The 17,439-nt window shown below is 36.3% G+C and overlaps 1 protein-coding gene across 6 annotated transcripts in view; it reads left to right on the top strand.

Moving 5' to 3' along the window:
• NCOR1 (nuclear receptor corepressor 1) overlaps window positions 1-17,439 on the top strand; it is a 75,335-nt gene that overhangs the window by 24,703 nt on the left and 33,193 nt on the right. For 5 of the 6 annotated variants that reach the window (XM_040617050.1, XM_040617067.1, XM_040617036.1 and 2 more), the window contains 10 exons: window positions 1,078-1,134; window positions 1,577-1,629; window positions 3,477-3,543; window positions 4,549-4,721; window positions 6,743-6,833; window positions 7,372-7,550; window positions 8,027-8,081; window positions 8,877-8,978; window positions 15,525-15,655; window positions 16,153-16,370. In XM_040617050.1, the coding sequence (XP_040472984.1) occupies window positions 1,078-1,134; window positions 1,577-1,629; window positions 3,477-3,543; window positions 4,549-4,721; window positions 6,743-6,833; window positions 7,372-7,550; window positions 8,027-8,081; window positions 8,877-8,978; window positions 15,525-15,655; window positions 16,153-16,370 (1,126 nt within the window). Of the gene's footprint in view, window positions 1-1,077; window positions 1,135-1,576; window positions 1,630-3,476; window positions 3,544-4,548; window positions 4,722-6,742; window positions 6,834-7,371; window positions 7,551-8,026; window positions 8,082-8,876; window positions 8,979-12,482; window positions 12,672-15,524; window positions 15,656-16,152; window positions 16,371-17,439 lie in introns of those variants that run through there. The other variant, XM_040617078.1, reaches the window with a different exon arrangement.

The following is a 17,439-nucleotide window of genomic DNA, read 5'->3' as shown; positions in this document are numbered from 1 at the left end:
GGGGCTTAATACAAATAGCACGTGTCACTACTCACTGTCTTATTTAAAGGTTTATTTAAGATGTGTTAAGCCATTTGTGTACATAGTGCTTGTTTGGTATCTTTTCTTCTTCAGTTGTGCAAGAGGACAATCCCCTTGGCAGCTTTCATCTTCAAACCATGCAGTTTAGGATAATTACTTTAACCAAATTCCATCAGTAGTTGAATATTAAAAGTAATAGGGCTAGAGTTCAATTTTAAATGTTTTGAGACCAGAAAAAACATTCTTCCGGGGTAGTACTATAATATTTCCTTGATATATAATTATTTTGTACAGCTGTGAGTTCCAAAGAATTTCTCAAGATTGCAATTATATGGAAAGAGGTTAGAACTTAGCAGAACACTTTTGAATAGTAACTGCTTTATGGATTATTTTCTCCTATATTTTTCTTTGCAGATATCTGAGGGCTAGCACATATAACTGCTGGGGGGGAGGAAGGAAATTTGAGGGTCATTTCAGATAGCCTGGCTGTTGACAAAGAGCTTTGGAAGATTGTACAGGCTTGAAATGAGATTGTGAAAGCCAACTGTCTTACTTAGTGCTGCCTCCTTTAGGGTCAGAATTGTTTCAGGGTCTTTGCCTAGTGTGAGGTAAGTAGGACCTTTGACATATTTCTCTCTGTGTGTGTATGTACACATGGATTCACACTCCCACACTTGGCAACTGGACAATTTTAGTCTCTTATTTCCATTTTTTTGATGCTAGCTATACTTCATTTTACTGGACACCTTTTTTCCTCTTAATATTGATTTGCTATGTTATTTGTTAAATGTATGTTCTTTTTGAATTGCAGAAATCAGTTTCTGCGTTTATGCTCTACCAGCTTCCAAACACGGAGATCAGAGTAGTGACTGCACAATTCAAGTATGAGTTTCTTGATTTTCTGAGGCAGCACTGCAGAAGTAGGTTAAGAAGGATATAGTATGGTCAGACAGGGGTTTAGCAGCTAGCATAAGTGAAAAAGCTCAGATGCACTTTTGATGCTAACTTCAGGTGATTTACTTAGACTATATATTTTTAAAAAAATCTTTCTTGCAGAAAAAAGCAGAAGAAGCTCACAAGATTTTTGAAGGTCTTGGTCCAAAAGTTGAACTGGTAAGTTGTGGGGGTTTTTGTTTGTTTGTCTGTCTTTTGTTCAGTTTTCTGTGTTGCCAGTTGATGTAAATCTGCTGTGGTAAACAGATGTAGTTCTGTTTATGTATAAAAGTGGGTGTTTAAATGCACTGGTGAATTGGGGCTTTAGTGAACTGATTGGCCACATAAGTGTAATTTTTAAAATCGATTTGAAGCTAATTGAGAGAAGAGTTTGAAATATGAAAAAAATGAAATACTGTTGTACATGAGTAGTTATAACCTGATTCTAAGTAATGAAATCTATGCTTTGTGTTGAATATCTTCTAGTCCCTTCAGACTGCTGCATCTCAGGTTGAGTGCACTGTTGGCAGAATACTAAGATATTGTTAAATATATTGCATATACTTTTAGAATTACATGCATTGAAAAGTACTAAGCATACATTTCTAATCCAAAATTGTAGCCACTTTACAACCAACCATCAGACACAAAGGTCTACCATGAAAACATCAAAACGTAAGTGCTTTAATATCTTGTCACGGTGCCATTTAGGGCAGCTAGACTTAAACATTTGCTCGAATTTTTCATTGCTGTGATTTCCAAATAGTGTGTGTACTTTATCCATAATTAAAAGCTTCCAGTCCATGTAACTTTTGGATATCTATGTTGTAGAACAGTGCTGAAAAGCAGGAGTTACATGTATTGAAGGCAGAAAGAAACTGTAACTTTTAATCTGAACTTAAAGATAAATATAAAACTGAAGTTGGTAATGCTAGTGTTTTTCAGAGTCTAAAATACCACATCTGACATAGATATATCTAGTCAACTTTCCCTGAAAGTACCTTTCAAAGAAGAGTTTCAAAAGTTACCACTGTCAATAAACCTTAGGAGGAGTCCTGATTATTTTTTTTAATTTATTTTATTTTTATTATGTCTTTATTTATTGACTTAACCATGTAATCATTTTCTGTCGTGGCTATGAGCAGAGTTACTGCATGCTACACTTACCTGTTATTTAGGGCAAACCGAATTCAATTATTTGAAATAAACTGCTTGTCTTCTGAAAGAAACGTGGTTTTTGAGGAAAGTAATTTTTTTGTTTTTCATATAGAACTTGTTTCTTGAATTTGTATGAGCTGTGGTTTTTTAGTTTACTGCAGTAAATATTGTTTATAAATAGAAATGTAGTTTTAATAGATTAATTTAAAAATGTGCTTAATTGAGCTTATTTGTACTCAAATGTCCGTAAAAGAGACCTTCTTCATGGTGTTCGTTTCATCCAATTGCTTTGAACATCTCAGTTCTGCAAAGATGATGCTGAACTTCTCTACAAAATGTCATTCATAACGTAGAACAAAATCTTCCTTTTTACCTATGTATGTCAAATCAATATTGATTTCACTGTGTAGCAATGCTATAAAATACCAAAATAGTGATCACTCCATTGCAACAAGTATCAGCTTGTTTTGAAAACATGTATTGCTACTAGTGAAAGTAATGGCTGAATTTCAATGGTCACAAAAGTGCATATTTCTTGCAAATCTTCTTTGAGGAAATCCCATTCTATTGTAACTATGAAGACCAAGGCCTTTTCATGGCTTCTCTGGCACAGTAACTGGGAAAAAAAAATATTTACTTTCATGTCTCACTTTGCAACTCAAATATTGGTGGCGTTTAGACAAACTTTACTGCTGTGGCATGATTATCCCACTTCAAATTTCTTGAAGAACGTTAGTCTTTTCATAGGATTTGTTTATTCATAACCATTTTCTGTACTACCAGTTTTTACAAAGGAAGAAATGAATTGTTGGTTTCAGGTGTGAAGAAATGCATAATGAATTACATGCATATTATGAAGTGCTATAACTTTTACTAGCATTTCATAATATTTTCTAAGTACAGAAAAAATCCTACAGATGGCTGTCCTTTAAAATCTTCTCTTAGCAGTTCCAAAATACTGGGTTTTTTTGAGTAATACATTGTAAAAGTCTTAACTTTAGGATTGAATTACAAAGATTCCCCCCCACCCCGCTCCAGCATAATATCTTAAGCCAAATTTACTCATTTTAGCATATTGTCTCATTCCAAAGGAGAGCATGTAACTTGAAATTGTAAGCTTCTGTGTCTCAATTGCTTGTTCCAGCCATCTTCAAGAATATCCTCTCTTCTAAAATACAGTATTAGTTAGATGATTGTTTCATCAGAAATTTCCCCTCTATTTTCTACCTCAAAAATATTTTTCATAATAATGATCTGTCATCTAGGATCTATATGGGCTTTGCTGAGTAATTTTGAAGTGCTTGATTCTTACTTACTTTGTTTTTTGTTGTTTGGTGTTTTTTTCCCCTAATTTTGTTTTCCAGAAACCAAGTGATGAGGAAGAAGCTAATACTGTTCTTTAAAAGAAGAAACCATGCAAGAAAACAACGGGTAATACTGCCATGTTTTTGTAAAAAGAGCACGTGTTTGGTTTTGTCTGGATCCTTGAGTTACATTCCCAAATGTGTCGTGTAAATCCTATTGATTAGAAAAATAAGATCTTAAGCTAAAATTCAGTTGCTTTACTAGAAAATAAGCTGCGGGTTTATAACTGGTCTGTTGATTATTTGACTGAAAACCATCTAAAGTACAATACGGGAAAAGCTTTTTTTTCTTTCCTTTCCTTTTCTCTTCTTAAAGAGTATGAGTGGAAGACACCCAGTGAAATCTTTAACTGTCATGCCTGACCTCTCTGAACTTCTTTTCTTGTATAGCAGCTGTAGTATCTGAAAGAAAATGGGGCAGATCTCTGATTTTTGAAGTCTGACAGCACTTTTAATCTAACTCACACATGTTGGATACAAGTATTAATTGACTTAATGCTTTCTCTTGCATGCTGTTGTAGCAAGTGGCATACAAAGTCAAGAGGCCCTTCTGGGTGGTGTCTGAAAGATCATTTTTATTATTAAAAATAGCAAAGGGTTATACATCAAATTAGAAGATTCCGCTATGAAAATGCAATTAAGTGTTTTTCTTCTTATGATCCTAGTTTTTTTCATGTAGGAGCAGCTCCCTACATATCACCCACATTGAGGATATACTGCAGGGATTCCAGCCCCCTTCTGTTAATTAAAAATTTTAAATAAAATATTAAAAAAATCCACTAACTAAAAGCCTGGTACCAGAAGATGTGCAATTTCTGGAAGGCAGTAATAGCTGTTACCGAATACCATTGTGATGTGTAAAGCAAAGAAATAGTGTGTAATATGCAAAATCTGCATTTTCATATCCATTTCCTCACCTCTCTGCTGAAAATTGTGTAATGTCATCTTCAAAATGGAAGCCACTAGAGCAGGAAAAATATGTTTGTTCATTCTGGGAGCCTACTCGTGTTATGCATACTGATCACTTAGTGTATTTTTGTTTAGTTCAAGGTTTACTTTTGGAATTTAACAGGAACAGAAAATCTGTCAACGTTATGATCAGCTGATGGAGGCATGGGAGAAAAAAGTTGACAGGATAGAAAATAATCCACGTAGGAAAGCTAAGGAGAGCAAAACAAGAGAGTACTATGAAAAACAATTTCCAGAAATCCGGAAGCAAAGAGAACAGCAAGAACGATTCCAAAGGTATTACCATGGATTTGAAATATTTCCTACAAAATATCTCTCAGTACTTCAGTTTTAAGAATTAATAATAAAATTGGTTCATCTTAATGGTTAAGTTTTGTGTTCATCATTTTATTCCTTAAAACCCAGTATTTTAAGTATCATACAGTATCGAGTAAGATGTTCTTTCATTTATTTGCTGTGTTTCATGGCATTTTGGTCAAGTTTCACTTCACATCCTAAGGATCTTCATGATTATCTTTGTATATCCACTGTCTTAAGTCTCACCCTCTCCTGTCCCTCCCCACCAGCTTTGTCAGCAGTGCTAGCCTCGTCAGTTTGGTGTCCTCTTGGGCTGCCTTAATGTGTCCAAATTGTCCCTTTCCTATCCCTCTCTTCAGATCTGCCATCAAACCCCTTATTTTTCCAAAAGAAATACAGGAAAAGGGCTAATTAGCAAAGACTCATTAGGTTGTGGTGCTCGATGAGACCATATGAGTTAAAGCTGCTCAAATGCATAAAGGGGTTTGTGGAGTTGGACTTAAGATAACTGGAGCGTCAGCCTCATGCGAGCCTGTTTGGTTTGGTCCTACAGCCTAACTTGTACTTAGTATTTTGCTATCACTGGTGTCGCTCCTTTGTTTCATGTTCCCTATAATCATTAGCCTACACACTCAAAAATCATTTGACTTCTTTAATTAACAATTTGAGTGATCTTTTGTTGTACTTGCTGTGTAATTTGATTCTAGACATTTTTGTTTTTTGATGTATGCAAGCTATGACAATTAAGTCCCTGCTATTTAATTTTAATCTGTCAGGCGTTTGTTAAATGGAAATTATACAAAAAGTCTTAAAAGGAATGAAGCACAATTCAGTTGAGAGTTCACTTTATTTACAGTACTGTAGGTAGCGTTTTAAATTAGAATTAGGTCAAGTTTGATTCAGTTGTGTTGAAATCTGTTTATCTAATGTTTTGAATCATTTTAATACACCTTTGAGAGTTCAAGACCCATAAAGATTTCATCTCATTATTTCTTCTAACCATCTGTCTAAATCACCTTACTTCATAAAACATAGGAAAAGCAGATAGTTTGCAGTACGTCTTGGAGGCAGCAAGATCTGGCTTTGTGGAATAAAGAAAGAAAAAATGTTAGAATGGAAACAGCAGTCTTGTCTATGAGAAGCTTTTACTTTAAGAATATATTCAATCTTTGTAATTGCAAACTACTTGGGAAGGGGGCCATCTCTTTACATTATATTCATGTTCTCTAATGTAATGGCATCTTTGTCTGTAGCTCTGCTTGTAACACTATTGCTGCATAAATACTAAGGGTTTTTTTTTAACAGATTTTATGCAAATTGATTAGTTTGGTAAAATCTTTGAACAAATGAGGATATTTTGTCTGTCTAATTATCAATGATTTTTCTCTCTGAAATGCTTTTTGATCCACATGCTGTAATGTATTATTATGACATTCTTAAGTGTAATAATCGCAAGCTGAAAAATTCTTCCAAACTACAGCTCTCCCCATGAATTCAAAAGTTGAAAATTTTCCCTTGTTGTAACGAGTCTTAGTGCTGTATTAGTAACTTGGCCAAAATGATGAAAGGAAAATTTAGTATTCCTTTTTTCTTTTTTTTTTTTAAAAAAAAGCCACGGTGTATCAGTTGTAGTAATTAAGGTGATGGGTTTTGTGCCACTGAACATTTTTCATGCTCCACAGAAGCGTATTAATGTATCTAAGGCAACTACTTGCAATGGAATCAGTGGTAACAATCCTTTTTTGCTGTTGACTCGAGCGTGCCCTTCTTGCTGAGCTTTGCAAATTCACCTGTGAAACTGAGCAGTTGTTTGAAATTGCAGTGTGTGAACAGAGTCTGTACTCTGAGACTGCTTAACAAAAAAACAGCCCTAACTGATCTGTGAGACTGGTAACAGTTCTTTTGAGGAATTTTGAAGGTTGTCATTGTTGTGTACAAAGTCTGAAAATACAGCTGTTTTCCATTTTATCCTTACTACTTCTGTTTACCCCTAATTTTAGAGTTGGTCAAAGAGGGGCCGGACTTTCAGCAACTATTGCTAGAAGTGAACATGAGATTTCTGAAATCATTGATGGACTTTCTGAGCAGGAGGTGAGGCTGTTGTCTGTACTTTGCTATAGAAGCATAGCAAGTGACTCAATATATTTTTATTGGCAGTGAAAGGTCTCTTTCAGAGGGTTTGTTTTTTTTTGATAAGAGAAACATTTTGGGGCTGGTTTGAGAGAATATGCATGAAATTTACCTTGAAACAGGTCTTACAAATACTTTTAAGTGTTATGCTTCCTAATTGCATCTGTCCTAGATTTTTCTCATGCGTCGGTGTTCCTTGCAGGCTTGCTACAACGTAGTTTTTTACAGCTCTAACAAACATGTGAAAACTCTTCCTTTCTAAAACCCTGTGCCGTTTTAGTTTTTCATTTGTGACACTGTTTCCTTAAGCTGACTGTGTAAATGTTTGTTGGGATAGTGACAACTTCTAGAAGAGTTTAGAAGCGGACAAAAAGAAATTTCAAACTAACTATGAATGTATACTGTGGTGGAGCTTTAAAGAGTTGTATAATTCAAGAACTGTAAACATTAGTATCAACTTTTTGAATTCTTTCCTTTTCCTTTTATTTTTTGGCTGTAGAATAATGAAAAACAAATGCGTCAGCTCTCTGTCATTCCTCCCATGATGTTTGATGCAGAACAAAGACGAGTGAAGTTTATTAATATGAATGGTCTGATGGAGGATCCCATGAAAGTTTATAAAGACAGACAGTTCATGAATGTCTGGACCGACCATGAGAAAGAGATTTTTAAGGAAAAGTAATGGGCTTTCTTATCTTTTATTTTTATTACATTGCAAATGACAGTTAAATACCTAACCCCACAGTAAATGTCAGTTAAATCAAGAACGCTGAAGCTTTTGTGCAGTAATATTTGATAATGTTCTTAGTGGAATGAAGGAACCGTGGCAAAAGTTTTAGGCTTCTCCACTTATTTTTTTGTCTGAGTGGGCTCACATGCATTTAGTCCTTAGATAAGAACTTCTCTCAAAAGTGATTTAGTTCTGTGATAACATTAAAATGGGAAGAGTAGGTATATGTTCTCATTATGTCAGCTAATAGCTAATTTTAAGTGCTTAGTTCTAAATTTGCACAATTTGAAAACTGGGCTTCTTAGACTGATTTCAGTTGTGTAAATCAAAGGCTTGCTGATGGAACAGATTGTTTGGAAGACTGCTTTGCTTATATGATCATGAATTATGTTGTTAAACTTAAATAATTTCTGATTTATAAAAGGTTTGTCCAACATCCCAAGAACTTTGGTCTAATTGCTTCCTACCTGGAACGAAAGGTAAGACCTTTTTTAATATAAGTAGAGCCTAGGGTGGGATCCCTGACTTTCCAAATGTAAGTCATTTATCCCAGCATCATTTTCTCTTCCTGGAAAAATTTTAAGTCCAAAAAAACCCCCTATTACTGCTTTGACAGGACTTGATCAGTAACGCAATCAGTGCATGCAGACATCTAACAAAAGTTAGTGAAATAGTGAAATTACTATCGACAAAAATAAAAGAAAATGGCACTTCATTTAGTTTTGATCTTATTTTCTTTTTGAAGCAGGTAAGCTTAACTATCTCACTGTTTAGATAAGGACATAATTGGCTTTGCTGAGCCACTGTTCTATTGTAAGAAATCTTGCCACCACCTCTCAAGTCAGTGGGATTCTACTGCTGGCTGAATTAGTCTCTAGAACTAATTGTAGTCTCTAGAAATGACTGTGCAGAACTGATGTAAGAAGTAACAGAATTAGGATTTGTTAAGACAACAGAATCTTGAATACATACAGCTATTACGATAAACAAGCCTTCAAACTTGCAAATTGTCTAGTATAGATTAAATTACACAGACTGAAGTAGCAGAGGGATATTATAAATACATGAGGCTTGTGTTAAACACTATAATTTTACGCTTAGTTACATTGTTATATTTGTGTGTGAATTCACTTCCCTGCTGAGCAAACAAATCTAATAGAGTTTTATTTTAGTCTAGGGGCTGAATAGTTTAAGTGTTGAGAGAAATTAAATACTAAACCCATATTTTTTAATAGGAGTAAAACCTAAATATTTTTTGTGCTTTTTCACTTCAGAATGTTCCTGACTGTGTATTATATTATTATTTGACCAAGAAAAATGAAAATTATAAAGCCCTTGTGCGAAGGAATTATGGTAAACGCAGAGGAAGAAACCAGGTATCTTAAATGCATTCATCACTTGGATATTGCTATTTTATTGTTTCATATTTACAACTGTCTTACTATCCAGTATAGCAAGTATGTTATATGCATGAGGAAGTGGGAAAAGGAAAAATATTTTTTTCCTTTACTGCATTTTTGACCATTTTAAATTTAAATAAACCTGACCTCAAAGGGTGTTCTTTTAGTTTGTTTTTAATTCTGTGGAGTATTATCTTCCTTTGCACATTTCTGACTTCTTTTTTGATATGACAATTCATTTTATTTGAGGATCCTGCCATAAGACATTGAAGTTGAATCCATCATTAAATCCTATGTTGGAGTCAACAGAAACTAGATTTAGCATGTGACTTGCAGTGGAAAATATATATATAATCACTTCATAATGTTAGTGTTTGTCAAAAAGCAGAAATTAATAGTGATCTTTATTTGGTGGTCAGGCTCAAAGTCAAACTGGAACTTCATAGTAAGAAGAAAGAGACCAATTTAATGCATGCAAATAAAACTTCTGCTGATTCAGGAGGTATTCCTTTGGAAGTTTTGGAAGCCTTTGGAGGGGAAAAAACAGTGTATTATGGACAAAAAAGCATATAAATATATTTGCTGGTGTACCAGGTTTAATGTGGATATTGGAAAACAAACAAAAAAATACATTAAGAAATTTTGGATTTTTTATTTTTAAGAAAGCAAGAGGAGTGCTGTGTGTTCACTGAACATGTTCCCTACTCTTCCCATTCTGATTTCCCCTTGCATCTATCAAGTACTTAGGAAATACTGCAAATAGGATGAAAGATGTGTCAGTGACAGGTTAGGAAAGAAGGTCATATATGAAATAAAAGTATATGGACATAGTACTAGATACAGCAACAAAGCCTGCCAGGTATCTTGAGTTTGCATCCTTAAAATGAATTTAACAGCTGGAAACCAGTATAGATACGATGTGCTGAAGAAATACCCAGCGCTCTGTTAGAACTGAAGCTTGATGGAGGCAGGAGAGTCCTTTCAAATACGCAGACCTTAAAATCTGAAGAGTTGTGGGTTATTGGATTTAGTCATATTTCAGCAGCAATGCGAAAGAGAAAATTGTGGAGACTTTGAGGTATTCAGTACAAATCTGTACTGAACTGCAAAATAGCAAATTATATAAATATCACACTTCAGGATATTTGAATCCCCTTTTAAAATAATGTAAGTTTTCTGAGAGTCCCAGTAAATGTATTTTTAATATAAAATTGCTGCAAACAGTTTCAGTTTGTAAGTTGGTCCTGTTCACTAGATCATCATATTGTGTGCTTCTATGGTGCTGTTGTATAAATTATGGTCTGGTCCTCTAAGAGAAGAGGTCCTACCACAGGAGACTTGTCTGTACTGCACAAATTATGGATCGCTTGGGATAAGGTCATTGTCATTATGCACAAGATTTAGTTAGAGCTTCTACTGTGACTAATAGTGAACTACTGTGATGGGAGAAAATACTGGAAATAACCTGTATTTTGCCAGAACTTCTGTTAGGCGTTCTAAGTCTAATAATGCTTTTAATAGGAAAAATACATTTTCATGTGCCCAGTGATGGTGTTTGATTGCCATTAAAGTATGGATGCATGGAATACAAAGAAGATAGAAATAAATGAGATTGTCCAAAATGGAGACAATTGCTGTGGACGCTAAACACAGATAATGCTGCTGTTTTAAGTGGCTTACTTTCATATTCTGTTATAAAATGAGCTTGGTGTGATCACAGTAAGCATACACGTTGAGTGCTATCTTTGCCATATGCTGTTCTTCTGCAGCTGTTATGAGGGGTGAGGAGGCAGAACTGGCTCAAGCTGTAATGCAAAATAACTAAGTTTTGAGATATGCAGATCATAACTGTGTATTTCAATGTCTATTGTTAAAGTTTAGAATATTGGAACCGGTGGAGTTCAAAATTTGGATGGATTTCTCAATCCGTAAATTGTTTGTTTTCCTTGGATAATGCATATATAAATAGAAATATTTTTATTACAGCTCTGTACCCAAGGGCATAGATTTGTAAACTTAGTTCACTATAAAAGGAAACCCAAGGTGCTCTGCCTGTCGTAGGAACTGCTCCTGTGAATACTGATATGTGTGAAGTGAGTTGGAACACTGAAGCTGCTGTCGTTGTTTGTTCAACTCAAATTACTTGCTCTTTTGAATTTTAGCAGAGTTGTATGTCTTAATTGCTAGTTGTTGATCCACGTTAAGTACTGTAGCAGGTCACTGAACTTTGGGCAACTGCTTAATGTGTGCTTTGTTAAGGATGCAGATAAGCGTCGGACTTTATAGATCTGAAGAAGGTTGAGATGTACTTGCAAACTCGAGGAAATACTCTATAAACATTCTAAATGGGAAATTTTACCACTTCTGGAAGTTTAAATTCAGAAGTGTTGTAGTTTACGTCTTCAGTAATGCTGTAGTAAGGAAATACATGATACCAAAAATAATTTTTATATTTCTTAATTTTAGTAATGATTAATTAGCAACATGTAGAACAGCTAGTAAAAAAACCTGAGAGCGTTGAACTGCCTTGCTTGCCAGAACTTTTATCTTACGGTTGCAGAATGCAGCTCATCTCCCTTCTCCCTCCCATGCCCCAGCTTTGTGTGAAGCTGATATTTTTCATATCTCTGAGCAGAAACCTGAAACTTCCTTGCTGATTGGCAAACACAAGTCGTGTGAGATTTATGATGTGCTCAGAGATGTGCTTATGCCAATAACAGGTGCTTCAGCTTAAACTCTTAATAATAGTTCATATATTTTTGTAAATTAGAAGGCAAGCAATTGCAATATTGCAGTGGAGAAGATATTAATCATGGTGATGATGTTGAGATCCTCCAGAGAATGTAGTGAGTACAATTTGACTCAAGTTTCAGTGTGGGGGCTTTTACTTTAGCAAAGCTGAACGCTAGGTTAAGGCATGTCAAGTTAAGAGATAAGGCTTATTAAATTCTGATACATTGTTGTCCTCTAATAGGTCTAGAAAGGACTTTTTGTAAAAATGCTACTTAAACCGTTCCAGAATGCTGATAGAGGCAAGTAAGCAAGTGTGTCTTAAAAGAAATGTGACTTTTCAAATGAAGAGCAAGTTTTTACCATAGTATTGGAAGAAGGCATGGCTCTATGATGCTTTTGCATTGATTACAGAGAATTCCTTAAAAATCTCACTGCAAAGAGGTTCTTTCCAAGTAAAGTTTTCCATTGAAATTTGGTAGCAAAGCGGTAGTCAGCAAGAGGGGTGTTGCTGTGGTCTGGCTGCCCGGTCAGCACATCCGCGTGTCTATGGATGGAGCCGTGTGCCTTTGCAGCAGGTGGTACAGTCCGGTGATCTGACTAGACAGAAATTTGCTGTATGTCTGTGACGGCCAATCAAGCCGAGCTTGGTGGGGATTACCTCTGGTGACTCCGGTGAGATTAGAAGGTTGTATGTGAGATGGGCAACTCTGCTCTAGGCAGCTTAGGTGGCAGAATGACACAGTTTCCTGGAATAAACACGTTGCTGGGTCAGGCAGCCTCTGTTAAAGAGCTGTGTGATGTCGGTGCCGGTGTGGGTTTTGTCCTTTTGAGTTGTACCCCGAGTTAAAGCCCGTCCCCCTTGTCTGGATAGTAAAAGTTTTAATCAACTGATGAATGTGCAGGTACGTCGCTGACGGAGGCTTCAACTGTTTTAAGGTTTGTGTTTAACCTACACTTGACCTATTGCTTATGCATGTTAAATAAATTCACTGTGGAATAGAGAACCCTGTTATTTACGTAGTGTGATGTTAAGTTAGCAAGGCAAAAGGAACAGTGGATTTTCAGCGACTGCTTTGTAAATAATTATATGTAAAATACGGATCTATTTTTTTAATTTTTATTTTTTCCTTCTTAAAATGCAGTTTTTAACACCCTGATTTTGATGCCAGTCTATTTAGCACGATGGAAATAATTTATCTTAGCATGTCTCTGACATCTCGCTTGAAGGAAGGTTTTGCATAATCAATGCCAGCATCTTAAGTGCTAATAATTTGCAGCAAGATGATAGTGGTTAGTGTTTGGCATTTCTGCTCCAGTTCACATTATTAAAATGTCAAAAACAAGTCCTTTTTGTGATAATTTCGAGCCCCAGTTTTGTTAGTGAAACAGTGACACCTGCTGCTACACTTACAGGAAGGTTGGCTCCTCTGTGGGGAAAAAAAAGCCTATTTTGAGGAAATTTTCAGTGGACTGTAAAATCCGAGTTAATGAAGCCCTAAAACAGCAATCTTGTAGTTCTCTGTCCTTGGCTTTCCATGAATTGCCAAGTGTACTTTGGGTATTGGTTTGAAAGGTTCTTTATATGAATATTACATGTATTTTGCTTTTTGAAGTTGGCTTGCAGCATCTAATGCCCAGCAAGGAACAAGCCGGTTCTGCACACACCAAATTTGAGCGGGGAGCCTCTGGGTGTTGCAGTTCTTCTGAAGGGGTGACTCGAGTGACGACTGACGGAGGTGGTTTGCTTAACACGTTCAAGCCCCTTCAGTGTAAACTCCTGTGACTGGTTCCCTCTGTGTGGCCATATCTGACTCCACACCCTCTCTTACGTTCCGTAGTTTCTTATGAAAACAGATTTAAGACAGAATTTAAACTGTAATCACACATTTTAAATAAACTTCCATATTTTCCGCAAGGAGGAAGAGAGCTCTTTCTTCCTCTTCGCTCTCCCCTCAGCTTTAACTGGAGTCCCGCCTGCTATAACCTCAGTTGCAGCCTCAGGCTTTCTTTTCTCATTCTTGTTGTGGTGCTTTGTACAGAAGGCTTGGATTTTTTCATGGCACTTGGGAAAATCACCTTGTTACAGATACTGTTCAGCATGAACAGGCAATATGGATAAAGCTCTAGGTGATTGATGTGGGTTGCTGGCTTTTGAGGCCCATCCAGAGAGTTCATTCATTTGCCGGTTGCTTCATGTAAGGCTTCTGGGATTTTGGGGAGTGGGTTGCGTGGATTTTTTAGTGGCAGCCAACTACTGCTTGATATTTTAGCCTGGAGGGGAAGGAATTTGCTGGTGAGCTATGAACATAGAAGGGCGGCAGTGTTGGAAAGTAAGGTGTTTTGGGCATGTGCAGATATATCATTGTAGGTGGCAAAAAGCAATATTTAGGCTCCTGACTATATTTAGGGGGGATAACAGCACTAAAACTTAAGGAAATTATTTCTGTAGTGACATTTGATAGATCTTTCCTAATACTTTACCCCCTGCCCCCCTGTATGAGCAGTGTCATTTTTCTAATGCTTTCTTACAACGCCACAGGATATTTGCCTTGTATAAGGTTAGATCACTTCTAGCAGCGAAGTCGAGGAACGTCAAGGCTAGGGGGTTTTTGTGTGCATGTCATAACGAATAGCAAAAACAATGTTACAAATTTTTCTAAATTTACATGTTTGGTTTGGTTTGGGTTTTTTTTAGCATCTGTAAGGGACCATGCTGGTAATTTTATGTGATCACATTAAGGAATAGAAATTTCTTCCATTAATTCCTGTTTGAAGCAGATTGTGTCTTCTGGAAAGTTTAAGTAAAATTTATGTGCTTTCTAATATGAGATACCATTGCACTGGTAGTTATCTGGATTGCTTTGAAAGATAAGGAGTGAGAGTCCCTTAACGGGTAATGCGTAGTGTTTTGTACTGTTTCCTTAGGATAATAACTCGTAATAGTCATTGCTTTGTCAGTGCTTAATGTGCTTGCAAATTATCACAATAAAGACTACAAAAGACTATAGTTGGAAAAAAACCAAACAACCCATAAAAATTCTAGGCTGTAGTTTTTTCCTTCTGTAAATGCGCTGGAAAGATAAGTCTAAAATTCCTGACCCAATCTTTTGAACAATTACATTTCTTACGACAGTTTTGAGAAGGGGACTTAGAGTTGGTCATAATTTTCATGCTACAAGATCTGCTTCTAAGTTGTAAGCTATCATGTTTCACTGTTTTAAAATGGACATCGTTAAAAATAAAATTTGAGAGGAGCAACACCATTACTACACGAAATGTTGGCCAGCCCTCTCCAAGCACTTCTAAAACATCGCTGTTCATTTTAGTGAAGCGTATGATAGCACGTGTATTTGTTGACACACGTAGGTGTACATTATCAGCCCTGTGCTCACGCTACAAAAGAAGCCTGTACCTCAGTGGAATTTATAAGACAAAATACCATATCTGAGTGGGGCATCTGACTGGAAGAAATGTAAGAGAAAATAAACAGAGAAATACTAAGGATATACAGCTAATATATAGAAACTGCACGTTCTGTGGCAAAGGGGACTTCTGAAGGCTGGGAGCCGTTGTCTGGTCCTTCACATTTGTTATGTTTCAGGGTGCAGATAGGTGTTACAGTTTCTGGCAGAGGCATTTTGCTGTTATGTTGACTGGTGTGCAGTAACTGTAACTTAAAATACCACCAAGCAGGAGGTAAGGCAGGGTCAGTGTTTGCAGTGCTCTGAGTACAAGTTGCTGCACCCTTGTGTGATGAAGTTGTGATATGTAAATCCCATTTCATTTCAGCAACAAATTGCTCGTCCTTCTCAAGAAGAAAAGGTAGAAGAAAAAGTAGAAGAGGAAAAAGCAGAAAAAGCAGAGAAAAAAGAGGAGGAAAAGAAAGATGAAGAGGAAAAGGATGAGAAGGAGGAATCTAAGTAAGTATATGTACTGAAAATGCATTTATTCACCCTAGATTGCAGTTTTTTTGCACAGATCAGAACAGGATTTGCATTAGCCTGACAGTGAAGTCTGGGCTGAAAAGTGTTCGTATTTAGGTTAGATTTTGTGCATTAAACAATTTTTTTGGACATACGGATTCCTCTGTTTTGTTGAACTAACCAGACAGGTGAAAAAAGCTGTGGGATTATTTTTATGCACACAATAATTTTTCTGTCTTTTTGGTTTGGGCTTTTTTCATGTTCTATCACAGAATTTGTATTTTGTTTGATAATATCATGTATCTTTGTTATTCTCTAGCAACTCTCAATTTTAGACAGTAAGTGAATTCAGTTTCACTAAAGGAGTCTTTTGGGTTTGTGGAGTTTTGTTTTATAGTTTGATGGGTTTTGGGGTTTTTTTGACATTGATATCAGGAATATCTGCCCATAATGGCTATCTGAATGTGACTGAATTATATTTTAACTACTCCCAGAGAGAATACCAAAGAAAAGGACAAAACCGAAGTTGCACCAGAGGAAACAGAGGAAAGGGAGCAGGCCACTCCTAGGGGCCGAAAAACAGCCAATAGTCAAGGTCGTCGTAAGGGCAGAATCACCAGATCAATGACAAATGAAGCTGCACAAGCAAATGCTGCTGCAGCTGCAGCCACTGAAGAACCACCACCGCCTCTTCCACCCCCACCAGAACCTTGTGAGTAGCGTTTATAGGACACTCGGGAACCCATCTGGTTGTCAAGCTCTTCACTGACATAAGGCTGTTTTCTGTGCATGCAGTGCACTTTTTTTTTTTTTTTTTCCTATTTAGTATTACATCTTTATTCTTAGGCCTACTTAGTTTTGTGACTGTGTGGTACTGTTAAACTTCACGAGTGTAAATGCATGAATAGTATCTGTGTAATCATATGACTCTGTTAGAACCATGTGGAGGGAATAAAAAAAGGCAGTTCAGCCTTTCTGTGATAATTCCATTTTCTCTCTTTGCAGGGTTAATGATGGATCTGTAGAGGTCCAAATGCCTTTGACACAGATAGACTTACAGGCTGTAGCTCACAGGATATTGTTGAATAAGTAGGCCTGATATTTGAGTACTTTAGAGAGTTTCATAATCTGAAATGGATCCTAGCAAGTTGTTTTTGTTGTTTCTGCATTAGATGGCAAGAGACTTACTTAAAATAAAATGTTACTTTCTTGGTATGTATGGTTAAAAAAGACTATGCTGTCTCTCACTGCATTTCTAAAAAGGCTGACATGATTTGTGGTGGTGCAGAAATACTAGCAGAGTACCTTGTGGCTAGTAAATAATTATCCAGGATGGCACGGCAGGGTGTGTTTTTTTTTGGTGGTTATTTTTTTTTTCTTGCAGTGCTTTGCTGTGGCAAAAGTTTGTTGCTCCTAGCTAGTTACAGGCAGCTGCTATTCTAGAGCTTGTAACAACTCTTTTTTTTTTTTTTTGCTCAGATATTCTCCATATCCTAAAGAACAGAGTCAGTGGGCAAATTAGTTCTTGTTTAACTGTAAACATCAGAGACTGTGATAGACATTCTTGCTCAGTTGATATGGTGGGTTTTTGTCAGCAGCTAGACTAAGACAGTAATGGGGTTTGCTTTTGTTTCTGTTATTTGGGGTGTTTTTTTCCAAACCATTTTTGCAGGCTTTTCTGGAAAATCTAAAATAGTTTTTCAGTGTATCAGATAATTTATAATGTCTTACTTTTATTATTTCTTAATGGCAGCTGTTGAAGGGTCCGTGTTGTATGCTGT

The sequence above is a fragment of the Falco naumanni genome, chromosome 1 (genome assembly GCF_017639655.2).
Source record: "Falco naumanni isolate bFalNau1 chromosome 1, bFalNau1.pat, whole genome shotgun sequence".
Lineage (NCBI taxonomy): Eukaryota > Metazoa > Chordata > Aves > Falconiformes > Falconidae > Falco > Falco naumanni.
Note: the sequence above shows the minus strand (reverse complement) of the source record. Positions and strands in the feature narration are given on the sequence as shown.